The sequence below is a fragment of the Parasteatoda tepidariorum genome, chromosome 1 (genome assembly GCF_043381705.1).
Source record: "Parasteatoda tepidariorum isolate YZ-2023 chromosome 1, CAS_Ptep_4.0, whole genome shotgun sequence".
Lineage (NCBI taxonomy): Eukaryota > Metazoa > Arthropoda > Arachnida > Araneae > Theridiidae > Parasteatoda > Parasteatoda tepidariorum.
This window is the reverse complement of record NC_092204.1, coordinates 76,321,905-76,335,480: the sequence shown is the minus strand read 5'-3', so window position 1 is coordinate 76,335,480 and position 13,576 is coordinate 76,321,905. Positions and strand designations below refer to the sequence as shown.

The window sequence follows — 13,576 nt, the reverse complement described above, 5'->3', positions numbered from 1 at the left end:
GTAAAAACCTTCTACAAAAATTTTTTATTTATAAATTTATTTGGGTATTTTCTTTGAGGTCATGAATAACAACTAGATGAAATAATTTTACAAAAATTATATTTACTTTAGAATTTAAATAAAACATCTATAATCCCGACAATTGTTCAAAATCTAATAGTTATCAAATTTTACTTTTAACTAAATTAATTATGTATTGTTTTTAATGCAAAACCATTGATTCTTTAAATTAAATTTATTTTTATGATTTGTACTTTCATTATTATGATTTAGTAATTTCATTACCGTGATGATTTCCATTAAAATTTTAAATAATTTTTAATTTAAAAAACTTTATAATTTAATAGAAAATAATGTTGTCGATTTAAAATTTGTATTTTTCTTTGTTAAAATCCTAGATGGCTGTTAATGTGACAAGTGCAAAGCAATGGCTAAAAATACCACTTAATTATTCTTCAGCCAATGATGAATTCAAAAAGTGAGAATACTTTTTTTTAATTATGAAACAATACATTAAATTTATATAGTTTGTTAAAATTTCTTTTTATAAAACTGTTCATAGTAATGTAATAACTAGTTGAATATATTTCTTTTAAATGTCTAACAATCCTGCTATGTAAATTACATTTTGATTAGCATTCTTCACCACTAAGAAAATGGTGTATATATATATATGATAGCATTTATGACAATTTATCTATTTTATGAGCCTTCAAAAGGTTAAAAGAAATCGGTAAATCTTAAAGCATTCATGCAGATTTATCTATTAATGTGCAGTAAGAAAAAAAAGATATCACCCTGAATAAATTATTTATTCAGGATGATTTCAGGGTTCGAATTATCATATTTTCACTTATTAAAGACCAACCTTAATGTAAATTACGAAATTTGAAAGAAATGAGTAAAATATTTCTTTAAAATTGAAAAGTTTAAAATACGATTTTTTGAATTTTTTTTTATTCAGAAGCTATTTAACTGATTCATTTAAATTTTGTCATCTAAAATTAATTAATGTTTAAAATGACGATAGAGCATGCATGTCTTTCAATTAAATTTTTTTTAAATATGAAGTAATGAAAAATAATCATTAAAATTTTAAATGAAAATTATTTTTTCATGAAACTATTTTTAGATTCATAATTTATTGCAAGAATTTTTTGAACAGTGCAATTAGTTTTGGTGATACGCCAAAAAATGCAACAAGTAAAATAGAAATTAATTACCCGAAACTTTTGCCTACTATCCTAACTAAATTAATGGCATCATATTTTCCAGATTTGGATAGTCAAAAATGAAAATCCTTTTAATAAAGGCATGTTTGTTTACAAATATCTGTTTTTGTGTCTGATTCTGTAACATAATTAATAACACTAAATTTATTAGCATGTTTGAGGTTTACCCCTTGAGGAATTCAATCAATTTGTTTAAATGATTGAATTTTCCCCCACAAAAATTTAATCACGAGAACAAAAGTTATTATAGGTGTTTTTTTCCTTCCATACTGTACATAAAGTAGCATTATAATGTCTAATACTAATAAGTAATATTTTAATGGCACTTTTAGTCTAGTGTTCACAGGGTGGCCACCCACCTGGAAAACCTTGAAAACCTGGAATTATCAGGGAATTTTTTTATACTGGAAAAAACCTGGAAATATCAGGGAAATTTGGATAAAAACCTGGAAAAATNCCCTGTGTTCAATTCGGTTAAAGTATCTTAATTTCATTGTCGAAGATTATGGTTGTTAGGAACTTTATAAAGTCTACCTTCTACTAAATGTTGTTATTGTTTAACACTGTTATATGCTTAGTCAAAGGCTTCAAATTTAAAGCAGTTGTGCAGATATATTATGTATCTTATAATGTACAAAATGTAATGTTACAATATTTTTGAGGAATAATTATTTATTGGCATATTTATTTTATTCCATAAAAAAACTATTATAATTTCAAAGTCAAACATTTTATTTGTAAAACATTGTAAGAAATCTGCTTATTTACAAAATGTTAAGCTGTCAATGTTAGTCTTACATATTCTGCTTTATTATTATAGATGTTTTTTTCATTAATGTTTATTTATTTATTTATCCTCTTAGTTTCATAAAACTTATAAAGACTTCTCCAGAATCAATAAAATCTGAGCTAAGCAATTACTTATATCCTTTCTTTGTGTACATTTACATGACTCTACTACAAAATAATAAAGTAGATGAAGGTAATGTTAATTTTTGTTTGTTGGAAATTAAATAATTTGTAGAATTTTGATTTTTAATGAATTTTTATTACCTATAACACTATCATTGTAATTTGTTTATAATCTTGTTATATTATAACATTTCGTTTGCAAAGATTACTAAATTTTTAATCCAGCTTGCATTATATCTACTACATATTTAAAATATTGTTTTTATTTGTAGTTGTCTAGGAGGAACAGTTTATTTTATATAATTTGTAAAAGTCATTGAAAATGATTTNAAAAACCGGAACGAAATTCGGTAAATTTTCCCGTCATTTCTTTAAAAAAATAATGTTTTTTCCTCATAAGATTTTAGGATTTTTCTTTCTTTTTTGAAAGATGTTTACCTTACCATTATTTTGGAAATAATCATTAGTGTATTACTTCATCGTTTTTTCTTCTTTTTAAGATTATTTCCAAATATAATTTTTTTAGTTGGGTTTAACAATAAAAAAAAAACGGCTTTTTGTAGCGATCCAGAAAACTGGAAAAATCAGTTATCCGGAATAGCGATGGTCCCGATCGTTCCGGATAATCGGTTCCCTACTGTATCTACTACATATTTAAAATATTGTTTTTATTTGTAGTTGTCTAGGAGGAACAGTTTATTTTATATAATTTGTAAAAGTCATTGAAAATGATTTTTATGTGAGCAGGACAGTAACAGATATTTGAAATCAAATATAGTTTTAATATGTCTCATTGGGCCAGGGTAGCCTGGTTGGCAAGGTGCTGGACTCCTGTTCGTGAGAACAGGAGTTTAAATTCAGCTGGCCAAAGACTCAATGTGTAGTAAATGGAGTTGGTGCATGTTAAATCTGTGGGAACACAAAGTCCTACATGTTCCCATAACAAATTATACCTCTGGGTGTACTGAATTGGAGATTGGTCGTTCTCTGGTCCATGTCAAAATTATGATATGTGGATGAACGGGTCCACCCTATAAACGGGTGTGATGTATGGGTGTGGCAGAAGTCGAATTCTTGGCCATAGATGGCGCTAAGGGAAAGCAAAAACAATCGCACCCCTTGCCTTAATGGCATAAAACAACCACATATCTCTTATTGAACATCTATTCTTTAAATTCTGAAGAGAGTCCTACATACTAAGATAAATCGCATCAATATTTTCTAAAGTACCTTGTACTTTAAATAAATATATCTTGAAATTAATGAATACATTTTGTATTAATTAATTTTCAACATGTGAAGAAGTTAAAATGCTAAAACAAATGAAAAATAACTTACTAATTTTATAAATACAGTCAAACCTCGTTAATTCGACACTCTCGGGACCTCTGAAAAACTGACGAATTAAGCGGAGTGACAAATAAACCGGAGTTGCATTGTTTTTCAAAAAATTCGGAAAATACCTATAAATTAACAATTATTACATACAACAGCGAAATATCAATTTCTTAAAATTAAAAAAAAAACGTTAAAGAATTTGCATTAAAACAATTCAATTAAAACATAGCATCAGAAGAAAGACAAACAGTATGGTTTACATACTTGTCCAAATTCCGTTACCCCCTCGTAAGGTCAGAGAAAAGGAGCATTATTGCAACTCTTTCTGCAAGAGGTGATGGAAGGAAGGGTGAGACAAAAGGGCAGGGGAAAAACGCTTCCAGTGTCCGAATTCCAAGACCCAGTTGCCTAGTGCGAATGGCAAAATTAGCCAAGTGGAAATTTCCGCAAAAGTTGACTGTAGAAAAGCAATTTCCCAGTGAAAACATTCTTTAAAGTGTCATTTTATCCGGAGTTCATAATTTCCCCATGACGTATTAAACGGAGTTTGCTAACACTGAATCCAATGCAAATCAATCGGGACTTGAAATTAAGCGTCGAAATAACCGGAGTGACGAATTAAGCGAGTGTCAAATTATCGAGGTCCGACTGTATATCATCTAGATGACAGCATCAATTTTAAATATTACAACCAAATATGTACTAGTATTCATTTAGAGGGAATAAATCCAATTAGTAACGTCACTAACAGCTCCACTCGTATCAGTTAGAAAAGTACTAACTCTCTCAATTACTACAGTACTCAGTTACTTATTCGAACTTAGCATCCTGCTGGTAGTATTTATCAGCAGTCTCAAAACAATTTGTATTCATCTGCTTTGTATTAATATGGAGATTCGTATCAATTTGAGGCGTAGTTCTGAACTATAGGTTAATTTTTTTAAATTAATACAAAGAAGTTGATTTATAATGAGTGATACAGATTGGATTCTGTTTCTTCATAGACTATCGTAATTCATAATACTAAGTTTCTATAAATGTATTGAACATATATTACATTTTCATGCTGTTTAAGTCAAAACGTATTTTAAATTTTTTTCAACTTACATAATTATGGAATAATTTCCATTAATACTTCTATAAATTTTTACTCATCTCTTCTGTTAATTAAGATTGATAGGTATTTGCTACTGGAAGTATTAGGTTTTTGTAACTGAGACTAAGTTGTATAAATATCTGTAATTTGGAATATTAGTTTTAGCTAAGAATAACACATTAGTCTTTTAGTAGTTAGTATATTACACCATATAATAAAGTACTGCTTTGTTATTTATTCAATATATGTGCGAATGCTTTGTGATTAACTGTGATATTATGTGATAAAGTTATTTTACAATTCAAATTTATTTAACTATAGCAGTATTTTTTTTATTAATATTTAACCTTGAAAACATAAATTTCTGTATCATTTTTTTGAAACTAATTTTTGTGTCTTTCAAAATATTCTTTAGCATTTTTAAACTTTATTATTTTTTTATATCTCTTCAATTACTTTATGCCAAATTTTTTTCTCTCTTATGTTCTAGTTATTTATATTTTTCATTACTAAAATTTTTTTTAATTACATTTACCAAAACTTATAATGAAATTTCACTTGTACATAATTAGTGCAATTACATCTGTCACACATGACTAAATATTTAATTCATTGAAAGTATTTTTTTTTTTAAATTTTAGGAATGTTATATTAAGTTTAGTTTTTAAAATTGAAAAAATATGTATTGGTCTTAAATCTGAGGTTAAATTTTTTTTATTCAAAATAAAATTAGAAAAACTATTTTTAGTGACTATTACTATCTATTTTTTTTTCATACACACATTGCTGTGCACATTTCGTATTCAAAAAGATTTAAATAAATAATTTTTTTAAGAAGTTACAAAATCATGATTATTTCATTAATTTATTGATCATTGTTAAATTCAATCATGTCTTTTTTTTAAAGAAATTTTTTTTAAAAATAGACAATTTTCATTAGCTGAAGATTTTTTAACTTTTTTTAATAAGAATAAGATTTCAAAAATAATAAGAAATCAAATTGAGGAAAAATATCTAAAATTGAAGTTTTTAAAATTTTTATTATTATATCATTCTAAGAAGCATAATTTATACATATTTTAGTCTAAATTATTGTATTTCCATAATTATTGAGTTATTTTTTGAAAAAAGGCAAAATTGATTCATTTTTATGTCTTTACAGATTGATTTATTTTTATTTCTGTCTCAATTAAAGATCATATAAATCAATAAAGCAAAATATATGATAGAAAAATTATACCAAAAAATATCTTGCTTTATTCATAGCATAGTAAAAGTAAAGATTAGAGTTCTAATATATGATATATTCATGTGAAAGGACAATATTTTATTATTATTTTTTCTGTACAAATGCATGTTGACAACAAAGTTATAAAAAAGCATAAAATAATATAAATTTTTTAGTTAGTATATGTCAAAAAAAGAGAGAATTTTAGAGAGAATTCAAATAAAATGATTTTAGTAAGTTCTGATTTTTATGTTTGGATTAAAATTGACACCTTGTAAAAAAGTATTAAGAATGTAAGTTAAAATTACTAAATTACAACTGTGTTGTCAAACTGAAAATGTACAATTTTTACTTTTGTTTTTAATTTGCAATGATTTTAAACATCTTGTATTAATTTCTTGTGTATTTAATTTTAATTTCTTGAACATAATCTGCAAAGTGTTTTTGTTTTTAACAATTTCTTTGATATTGTATTTATCTTTATAACATGAGTGAATTGTATCTGTTTGCTTAATTTTAAATTATATGAAATATCATTTGACATAGGGCAGCAGTTTCTGTTGACATATTCACCTCTTTTTTCAAATGCTGCTGGTTATGCAAGTGTGTTAAAAGCTTTGCAAGATTTCAGACACTTTCATGAATTTGAAAATCATACATATTTCAAGCAGTTTTGGTAAATATTTTAATGTTATATTGCAATTTTTGATTTTTAAAATTGTACTTTTTGCTAAACTATTTTATTTTAGTGTATGATGTATTTTATTAAGTCAATGTTTTATCTTGATTTTTTAAATTTGTTTCTAAAACTAGTATAATAGTCATTAAATGTGAAAAATAAGTTATTGGACTCCTTTTTTTCGCTTTTAGTTCGTTGTGTTTAAAATTTGTATTTTCAAAATTATTATGTTTGTTTGATTTTGAAAGCATGAATAAAAAAGCCAAAAAACGAGATGTGACAATAAAAAAATAAGTTAAAAGCATTGCTTATCCTCTGTTTAAAGTTAACATTTAATTTCTCAAAAAGATTGTACAAATTAATAATTATCATGATTGTGAAATATCTTTTGACTAAGCTTTAAGACTTAGTTTCAGTTTAATCCTTTGACACAGAATTTTTATTAAACTTAATATATCATTAATTTGTATTAATTTAAGATACTACACTACATATAGTAAATATACTATTAATAATAAACTACTGAATTTAGTTAAACATTTATACATGATAATATTAGTAACATCTGGAAATTAACAAAGTTCTTTTAAGTGTTACTTCAATATAATTGTTAAGATATTATATGCAATTCATATCCTATATTTACGGGCATAATTTGAAAACTTTGAAATTGTAAAATAAAAATATCATCTATATGAAACAAATAACTTTCTTAAATTACAATTTTTTTGTTTAAAAATTTTACCTTTAAAAGAAATGGTATTAGATTTTTCTAGAAAATGCAATAGGAAATATTTTATGCTAGACTGAAATTTTAAACTTTTTAAAACTTGTTTGTTAAAATTTTATTTTAAGGCATAATTATAAATTTATTATAAGTGTTTTAATTTTATATATTTATGATCATGTGGCAGCACTTGTGCAAATGTTGGCACTAACAATGAGATAGGCTGTAGATACAGAGTTAGATACTGTTTCTAGTAAATCATCACAATTTTAAAAAGAGAATTAGATAGTGGTGCTCTTTCTTTATCTAGGGAAGAAGTTTAATTTTATTTCCATCTTATCCAGTTTTATCCAGTCATGGATTTTAATTCTGAGTCAACTGTACTAACTATGCCTTTCATTGTTGACTTTTCTCTGTAATGTTTTATAATAAGGTACAACTTCATCTTAAATAATGTTGAACTAAAAATATTTTATTTTAAAAAATTTCTTACTTAAATCAACTTAAAAATCTTCAATCAAATTTGCAGATTTTATTTTTGGGAATTTGTAATATGTTATTTTTAAATTTATTAAACAAATTCTCTATTTTAATATGGCATGGTCATGTTGGTGTTGAATAAATACTTAGTGAAGGGTAGCTTTATTGTTAATATTTAGAACAGTAGAGGCTAACATTTGCTTTGCAATTGGCGAGAATAGCTAATTTTTATTAAAAAATTTACTTATTTTGACTTGAATTTTAGTCATAAATCAATGAAAGTGAGAAAGAAATGTACAAAACTCTAATTAAAAACAGCCATTATAAGTTTTATTTTTCACATTTGTATAATTGTTGATTAATTATATTGTGCTTTTATAATTTCATTTTTATTTTAACTGCATTTAGAAATTTTACCCGCAAAAATATAAATTCGTAACTAACTCTTGGTTAAGTAAAACTTCTGCTGTTCTAGATATTAGTTGATCTTTAAAATAATTATTAGCCCAGTATTTGAATTAATTGATTGAATCTTCAGCTCTATCTTTACAAATATACACACAGACCAGGGCTCGAAAAAACTAAAAAAATTTACCCATCCCTGAGAACGGCTTGTCCAATAATGTACCCGTCCTCCTTTAAAACTAACCCGTAGCTTCTATATAAATAAATATATAATTTTCTCTTATTTATTATAAACATTTATATAAACTGAACAATGAATAAGTAGTTACTAGGATTACATTATACAGTAATAAAAGAAATACTAGGTTATTAATAATAACCTAGTATTTCTTTTATGAAATAATTTATTTATTTTATGAGATAATTAAAATGACAAAGGTCAAGTTATCTGGAATGTCAATTTATCCGAAGGTACTGCGTTTTTTAAATGAATCAAATATGACGTTTGCCAGTTCCACAATCAAGCCAATGATTTAAAGAGGTTTCTGCACAGAAATCTGAAAGGGGTTTTCCATTTAGGTAGATGTTCATAATTGCGTTTAACGCTTCTTGTTTAAAACCAGTACCTATTGTATTTCTTTGTAAGTTCATTGCTGAAAATTTCCTTTCAACCTCTGCAGTACTCCCAGACAGAGAAAACATCAATTCCACCATGTGCAGCATGTTGCTGTATTTCTAGATTAAAGGGTCATTTTAAAAGTGAGGCACTAGACTCTTGTAAGATAGCAAAAATTGAAATTGTGTCACGAACATTAACGAGAAAATGGCCGTCATTCGAGAAATTCGTTGTCCTCGGGGAATTTTTGACCGCTGAGGACGGGTGGTTTTTCGAGCCCTGACACAGATTATTATTGCATAAATTCATCTAAATTTCACATACACATAGCAAAATTTGCAAATATAATGTCCTTATATGTAAAATTTTTATCTTGTTTAAATTAAATCTAAATGTTAAAATAATTCTGGAAAAATTTAATAATTTCCTTTACAGTTAAGAATATAATCAGAAAAAACAGCCTGTAACAGATAAAATTCTTTACTTTTTGTTCTTTGCAGTGTTAACTCTGTTCAAAATTTTTACTTTTTTTAGCAACACAAGAGTTCTTTGCAATTTTCCTCCTATTTGTTACAATATTTAATTTTTGATTTCTATCAATTGTATATTTTTGTTTTATTATTCATATTTAAATTTGCTTTAAAATAAAAAGAAAAGCTATTTAGTTATATTACCGTATTTTTCTGCGAAAGCGCCGCTTCGTCGCAAGCGCCGCACATCGATAAAAANGACAAATTTTTTGCTACAAAAAATATTTCGTCGGAAGCGCCGCTGCATCGAAAGCGTCGCATGTAGTAAAAAACAACTTTTTTTCCGATAGCCCCGCGGCTCTTCCGCCGAAAAATACGGTAAGTAAAGCCTATTTAAAAGAGAAAATGTAGGCAGGAAAGGCTTATAGATGTACATGATAAGTTAAACTTTACGTGGATAGTCACATGGTACATAATGTAGGATAGTTTTAAGTTAATTATATATATTCATAATAATATCAATATTTTATTTTAAAGCAGTAAATTTCCCTAAATGATATTTTTTTGTACAATTTTTATTCTTTGTGTAATTTAAAATCTATGGTTAACAAAAATCCTAATTTGGAAAGAAAAAATAACTGAGCTATAATTGTCGATTTCATTGTCATTGTATTAATAATTTTTTTTGTTCTAATTATCTATTATTCTCTCTTGTTACATCTATAAAAGGTTTTTAATTACATCAATCTCATGTTATTAAACTTCTGTTATTAAACTATTAAGAAAAATATATTATGTTAGAATTTAAATGAAGCATATTTATACTGTTGGAAATTTCAAGATTATTTTTATTTTCAGATTTCTATTTAAATTTTTTACTGTATTTTAAAATTAAATTAAATTATGAATTTTTTTTATTAAAATTAAATTAAATTATACATTTAAAATTAAATTATAAGTTTTTTTACTGTATTTATAACTGTTTTTTTATTGTAGTAAATATTTGTATTTATGTTTATAGTATAGCACTAATTGTTTTGTGTATTTTAGTGAAAGCAAGTATATTGTCAATTCTACGGAAGAATGCTTTTCTAAAGTAAAATCTTTTTTAGAGGTAAATATTTTATATTGTTATTTTTATTCCTGAATTTAACTTTGTCTATGTAAGTTAAACTTTATCTATGGAAGATGAATAGTTTAGAAAAACCTATTTTAAGTTTCAAACTATAAAAAATATGCTGTTTTTTTATTCTGTTTTTCTTATCTGAATACTTTATAAGAGTGATACTCAGATAAGGCGATACCTATAAGGGTATAGCTCAATTTTCTTTTCTTCGATTATATAAATATTTTCTTTATTCCATTGTCTTTTTTGCATTGTTAGTGTTCTGTGTAAAAAATTGTTGAATTAATTTTCTATTCACTAGTTAAATGCCAATCTCCATAATACTGTCAAATTTTTTTCTAATTTCTGACCCAAAAAATGCATTTATTTTGTTGTTGAAAATTAAACTATGTTCTATCCTGATTTCGTAAATGCAAAATATTTTTGTCAGCAAGCAGTTTTTTGTTTGACCTATTGGTGCTGAAATATGTGATGCCTCATCCACTGATCTCCAGTTTTTCCTGCAGCGCACCCAAGTCTTATCTTAAAAAAATACTCTTTGATAACATATTTATTAAGTCTATTGCTTTAAGGTATTTAAGATAAATATCTGCATATAATAATTATTAAAATTAGGTAAAAAATGTTTTTGAAAATAATTTTCCAACCATACTGTTAAAACAAATTTACAATCAGTCTATAGCATCAAGGCGTAAAAATCATATTTATCACAAAACTATCATAGCTATTTTTTACATGCAGTGGTAACACTAATGAAAGCGAAAATACAAATTGATTTTGATTTCAATTCAAGGCGGTAAATATCACTGTGAAAATTATAAGGGGGACTAGTTGGGCCATCTCTTAGCAATATTTAGAAGTACAAAAATGATCGCAGGATTTAAAGAGTAAAGTAAGTAGTGACAAATTCAATTTTAATGATGCAAATTTTTCTTTTTGTAGCATGACATGACATGTTGCTGTTTGTTTCAATGAAGATATGAAAGTAATAATGTGTAATAATTTTGCCTGTAATTTCAACAAACAGTTTCAGGGCTCATACCTTTAAAGCTCCTCTGATTTTTTAGTGAATGACACTTATAAATAAATAGGGTTCACACCAGTAGTACAAATGTAGTGGTCTAACAGGACCACCTAAGTATTCATTTAGTTGACCAAAAATTTAATATGGTCAACAAACCTGAGGATAAAAATCAAACTTCGCAATTACATAATTCAGGTTATGATTCACATCAGAAAATATTCTATATTATAGCTATCCATATAGCTATAATAACTAATTAGGTTCATTAACACATAATGATGGAACATTTTTAAAAAAAAAATTAAGTGAAAAAGTTAAAATAATATAATAATATTAGTAAATAGATTCGACATAGAGACTAAAATGCTGAGACCAAATAAATTAATAAAGGAGAAAAACAGAGAAGCTAAGAGCTAGCGAAATATTATATTAAAAATTAATTATCCAGAAATTATAAATTTCAAATTAATAATTATAAAAGTCAATTCTAAAAGAGCGAAGCATATTAGTTTTTAGATGAACAACTATATTGCCAGCACATGAATGCAAAGCACAACACAACATGCAAATTTGAACTTTCAACATTTAATTAAAAAAAAATTTGTGCCAGACACTTTCAGTACAACAATTGCTTTTTTAAATGCATGAAATTTGATGCAAAAAACTTTACTATTTTCTGAATTCCAAACATATAACAAGACGACAAATTTGTTGCCCATGCATATGATTTTAGCGACATTAGTAGAACATTTGCTGACAATTGTCTCCATACTGGTGTGAATCCTATTGATAAATTACTTTAAAGAACATGGAATGGTTTTGGAGATTATATAATAAATACGTGAATTATTAGTTATAACCATAGTTGACAAGCATTCTGATAGTTTTTTTCTTCTTCTTTTTTTAATAAAGGAAATAAAGAGTCAAATTTTGATCACTATAGTTAGACTGCACATTCATAACAAAGGTAAGTATATTTGCTCATTCATAGAACTTGTTTTTAAAATTTTCACCATTTACTTGTTTTAATAACCCTTTCATATTTTTCATTTCATATTTTCAAAAATCATCTATCCCTTTTCATAGTATTATATATAGCTAAGTATTTTAATTTGTGTTAACATTTTCTTAAGGAAAATTGGTTTCATTTTCAATAGCTTTGCCCTTTTATTTCTTGTAATATTTAAGATATTCATTGTTAAAATTAATGAAGCTTCAAGGGAAAGAACAATTTTTGTTTTTATCCTTATACCAATTTGTATTGAAAGTACTCACAATCAATTGAATATACCAACATACATTCGAAATTAAATTAATGTAATTTTAAACATCTAAGGTTATACTTAAGTTGAAAAAAGGCAATTTGCTCTTGACTGTTACCAACCATTTACTATTGTATTTTAATGTTTACTAATTTTTCTAGTGAATTCTCCGCAAAATATCCAAGAAGGCAAAGAATTGAAGTCCGATAACATTGAGAAATCTTCTAGCTATGAAGCTGAATATGATGTTTCCACAGTAGAATCAGAAATAATGAAATTCAAATCTGTTGTAAAAAGTTTGAAAGGAAATTTGTGTAAACCAATTAGTTATACTTACAGAATTTTGACACAAAAGAAAAGGTATATAACTTTTACTTTGTTGAGATTGCTTTTGATTGAAGCATAATTATTATGTTTTACCTACACATAAAAGCTTATTTTGGGAAGACATGCTTTTTCACATACATTAAAATTTTAATAACTTATACCAAACAGTACAAGAATATTTTACTACAACTTTTTCACCGTATTATTTTATTACTATTAATGCAATATCGCATATAATATTTCTTCTATGTGGAAAATTTCTTTTGTACATTTATTTTATAAACTTAATATCCTCTTTTTTAATTAGCTATCCAGGAAAGTTAGGCTTTATAAAGAAACAATTTCATAATAGTTTATAACTGTGTCTTGAATTCTTAAAACATATTTAAACCTAAAACTTATGTGTCATATAGTACACTAAATCACCCATAACTTTAATGAAATCTCTGCCATATTTATTTATATTAAAAATTATATAGTTCTCAGTAATTAAGTCCTTTTCTGTTATTTATTTTATATTTATAATATGCTATCTATGATAATTGATAAAAGTTACAAATTTTGTGTCGCATGATACAAAAATGTATTCATGACTAAAGTTTGTGAGGTGACTTTTTAGAAATAAAGATGTCCGTCTTCAAGTTGCTTCTTTTA

At 25.6% G+C, this 13,576-nt stretch overlaps 2 protein-coding genes across 4 annotated transcripts in view; both read left to right on the top strand.

The window, feature by feature from the left end:
* Positions 1 to 13,576, top strand: part of LOC107453483 (dystrophin-related protein 2) — a 276,867-nt gene that overhangs the window by 179,729 nt on the left and 83,562 nt on the right. The gene's annotated exons all lie outside the window — the stretch shown is intronic.
* LOC107453481 (TAF5-like RNA polymerase II p300/CBP-associated factor-associated factor 65 kDa subunit 5L) overlaps positions 1 to 13,576 on the top strand; it is a 30,782-nt gene that overhangs the window by 3,141 nt on the left and 14,065 nt on the right. The window contains exons 2-7 of one of the 3 annotated variants that reach the window (XM_016070338.3): positions 399 to 478; positions 2,096 to 2,214; positions 6,353 to 6,482; positions 10,234 to 10,297; positions 12,246 to 12,300; positions 12,757 to 12,955. In XM_016070338.3, the coding sequence (XP_015925824.2) occupies positions 399 to 478; positions 2,096 to 2,214; positions 6,353 to 6,482; positions 10,234 to 10,297; positions 12,246 to 12,300; positions 12,757 to 12,955 (647 nt within the window). The remainder of the gene's footprint in view (positions 1 to 398; positions 479 to 2,095; positions 2,215 to 6,352; positions 6,483 to 10,233; positions 10,298 to 12,245; positions 12,301 to 12,756; positions 12,956 to 13,576) is intronic. The other 2 variants (XM_016070340.3, XM_016070339.3) reach the window with 2 other exon arrangements.